This window comes from Neophocaena asiaeorientalis, unplaced genomic scaffold, assembly GCF_003031525.2.
Source record: "Neophocaena asiaeorientalis asiaeorientalis breed wild unplaced genomic scaffold, Neophocaena_asiaeorientalis_V1.1 scaffold95, whole genome shotgun sequence".
Classification (NCBI taxonomy): domain Eukaryota; kingdom Metazoa; phylum Chordata; class Mammalia; order Artiodactyla; family Phocoenidae; genus Neophocaena; species Neophocaena asiaeorientalis.
In genome coordinates, this window is record NW_020174924.1 from 914928 (window position 1) to 919087 (window position 4160).

Below are 4160 nucleotides of genomic sequence, written 5' to 3' on the forward strand. Positions count from 1 at the left end.
AGATTATCTTTTCTCCTGCTATTAGGTCCCAAGATAGGTAACTGGACAGATGTTGTGGTGAATAATTATACTGATGGCTATATCAATATATAGGTTGAGGAAGCTGCAGTAACTACTCTGAAGAGATTTGCCTTCTTATCATAAAGTGATTTATTTCTACCTTAGGTGAAAGAAAAGCATACATAGGTGTAAGGATACATGATCATTACATCTTAGGTTGCTTCCATAATCCATTATATGTAGTATTTTAAAATAAGTTCCATCACAGACGCAACAACTAAACACAGCAGTTGGTCGAATCATCAATCTCCCTTTCAATAACAAATTTACCTCGTGTTCATTTTCAGATGTAATTGCTATCAGTTGAAGTGCTGGTTAATGCAAAAGGAAGTCTGGGTTGAGTGAGACCCTCACCTAGTCCATAGAGAAGCTGACATGACCCACATCAACTTGCTCCTCCAGGAAACCCCTGTTTCCTGTTGTGGGGCAGCAGCAACACATAGCTCAGCAATTCTTCCCTCACCCTGTCAGGCTCACCTCACCTTGCAGAGCCTTGAAATTGAAGAAGACACTTTCCATCTAGAGGAAGACCTCAAACATGCTTCTCTCCAGCCTTCTGAAGGTGGTCATGGCTTCATTGTGGCTAGGTAAGGATGGCCCCAGTGGGACTGTACCCCTCTAGGACCTAAGGACTGGGGGAACAGGTGGTTATGGGCACCCTGGGAAGAAGGGGCAGTAGAGTGTAAAATAGAATTTCTTTGTTCCACAGTATTTATTCTTAAACTTCTGATTCTGCTTTTGTTTTCTTTAGGATCCAGTATTGCCCAGAAGGTAACTCAAGACCAACCAGTAATATTAGTGCAGGAGAAGGAGGTTGTGACCCTGGATTGCATATATGACACAAATGATTTCAGTTATAGTCTATACTGGTACAAGCAGCCCAGCAGTGGGGCGATGATTCTCCTTATCCGTCAGGACTCTTATAACCAGCAAAATGCAACAGAAGGTCGCTACTCACTGAATTTCCAGAAGGCAAACAAATCCATCAAACTTGCCATCTCAGCTTCACAGCTGGAGGACTCTGCAGTGTATTTCTGTGCACTGAGTGAGCCCACAGTGAGAGGCGTGTGGGAGGCAGGTATACCAAAACCCAGGGCTCTGCTTGATGCATCTGCCTGCTATAGGGACCAGGGCAGGGAATTGCCTTCCCAGACAGGAAGTGGTTAGGGCTGTGGCAGCACAGGTGTAGGGTTAGAGGGAAAACACTCCTTCTAAGAACATATTTCTCTGGGTTTGTAGACCATGTCTAGAGCTATCATTCATCAAAAACAACCTTACCCCTGAAAATTTGGGTTCAAATTTTTTATTGAAGACAAAAAATAGCCACATAAAATCCTTGCCATTTAGTGATTAGAATGAGCTAGAAGAATTGACTAAGGAAATTCAGAGACATCTGATTTAAAAATTAGTAAAAATATGCGTGAATTTTTGGATTTTCAATTAGTTCAATAAATATTTATTGAATATATATTATATTACAGGTATTGTTTTGAATAAGGAAGGTTGTGAAATCTTTTTGTGATTTTCCTCTTTTTGAATATTATGCAGTTTTACACCGTTTAATGAATTCATTCATTTTAGTTTTGTTAGCTGAGTTAATGGTACACTTGTTTACTTTCTAAGGTGCCTGATATGTCACAAACTTTGTGCTAATCTTCATTCCATCTTATTAACACCTCTAGCATGGAACAGCTCAATTACCATAATGGAAGCTTTACCTGCCTCCCATCAGTCTTATCCACAAAAAGATCAATAATTAGTGGCTCTTAAAAGGACACTGTGAGAAGCAGAGTATGAATTACCTTGTTTCTCTGCTCTTGCCCTTCACTGCACCACTCCTTCTAAAGTATTTTTGCCATCATGTGGCACATTTTGGACACCTCCAGGCCCTCTTTTTCAATCAGTGTTACACAATCCCAAATACTCCTTCCCTCAAATTTCCTCCTTCTACCTCTAATCCCATTTTCTCAGTGTCTTAAAATTTGAATGGTAATGGGTGGTTGCTAAGTGATCTTGTATTGTAACTGCCTCTTCTATTTGCATTTCGAAAGCAGTTGTGTAGAGTAGAAATCTTAAAAGGAATGTCTTACAGTCCCTTCATTAAGTAGTGCTGGAAAAATTGGACAGCTACGTGTAAAAGGATGAAATTAGAACAGTCTCTAACACCATACATGAAAATAAAGATCTAAATGTAAGACCAAATAATATAAAACTCTTAGAGGAAAGCATAGGCAGAACACTCTCTGACATAAATTACAGCAAGATCTTTTTTGGTCCACCTCCTAGAGTAATGAAAATAAAACCAAAAATGTACAAGTGGGAGCTAATGAAACTTAAAAGCTTTTGCACAGCAAAGGAAACCATAAACAAAATGAAAAGACAAGCCACAGAATGGGAGAAAATATTTGCCAATGAATGCACAAACAAGGGCTTAATCTCCTATATATACAAACAGCTCATGCAGCTCAATGTCAAAAAACCAAACAACCCAGTCAAAAAAATGGGTGGAAGATCTCAATAGACATTTCTCCAAAGAAGACATACACATGTCCAAGAGGCACATAAAAAGATGCTCAACATCATTAATTATTAGGGAAATGCAGATCAAAACTACAATGAGGGGGGCTTCCCTGGTGGGGCAGTGGTTGAGAGTCCGCCTGCCGATGCAGGGGATACAGGTTCGTGCCCCGGTCCGGGAAGATCCCACATGCCGCAGAGTGGCTGGGCCCGTGAGCCATGGCCGCTGAGCCTGTGCGTCCGGAGCCTGTGCTCCACAACGGCGGAGGCCACAACAGTGAGGGGCCCATGTACCGCAAAAAACAAAACAAAACAAAACAAAAACTACAATGAGGTATCACCTCACAATGACCAGAATGGCCTTCATCCAAAAATCTACAAACAATAAATGCTGGTGAGGGTGTGGAGAAAAGGGAACCCTCCTACACTGCTTGTGGGAATGTAAATAGATACAGCTACTATGGAGAACAGTATGGAGGTTCCTTAAAAAACTAAAACTAAAACTATCATATGATCCAGCAATCTCACTTCCGGGCATATATCCAGAGAAAACTATAAATGAAGAAGACATATGCACCCCCATGTTCATTGCAGCTCTATTTACAATAGCCAGGACACAGAAGCAACCTAAATGTTCACCAATGCAGGAATGGATAAAGAAGATGTGGTACATATATACAATGGAACGTTACTCAGCCATAAAAACGAATGAAATAATGCCGTTTGCAGCAACCTGGATGGACCTAGAGATTGTCATACTGAGTGAAGTAAGTCAGACACAGAAAGACAAATATCATATGATATTGCTTGTATGTTCAATCTAAAAAAAATGGTACAAATGAACCTATTTACAAAACAGAAGTAGAATCACAGATGTAGAAAAGAAACTTACGGTTACCAAGGGGGAAATGGGGAGGAGGGATAAATTGGAAGATTGGGATTGACATATAACACTACTATATATAAAATAGATAACTAATAAGAACCTACTGTATAGCACAGGGAACTCTACTGAATACCTACATGGGAATAGAATCTAAAAAAGAGTGTAATGACTTACATGGGAATAGAATCTAAAAAGGAGTGGATATATGTAAACGAATAATTGATTCACACCACCAGGGAAGCCCTACTCCCTGATCTTTGATGACCATCTCGGTCTAGGACACTGATCACAAATGAAACCTTATAAACTGGCATCAGACTGGCTGCAACAAAACCATCTGGGAGCTTCAAAAAATTACACACTTGTGGGAATTCCCTGGCAGTCCAGTGGTTAGGACTCCCCACTTTCACTGCTGAGGGCCCGGATTCAATCCCTGGGTGGGGACCTAAGAGCCTACAAGCTGTGCAGCAGGGCCAAGGGAAAAAAAAATTACACAGTTGTGGGTCTCAATCCTGGAAAGTATGATTCATGAAGTTAGTTGTGGGATCCGAGAATCTGTAATTTTAAATCACTTACACATTGATTCTATTATCAGCTGTTGTATGAATATCAGCTATGTCTTTAATAATTTGAAAAGCTGGGAAAAAAGAGAGTCCTAACTCATGCTCGAGGCTTTTGAAACAAATCCACATCTTTA

General features: G+C 40.3%; 1 gene segment (V, D, J or C); it reads left to right on the forward strand.

Moving 5' to 3' along the window:
* Positions 1-488: 488 nt before the first annotated feature.
* Positions 489-1227, forward strand: LOC112410609 (T cell receptor alpha variable 14/delta variable 4-like). The segment is given in 2 exon segments: positions 489-647; positions 812-1227. Coding segments are annotated over 2 exon segments (465 nt in total).
* Positions 1228-4160: the final 2933 nt, after the last annotated feature.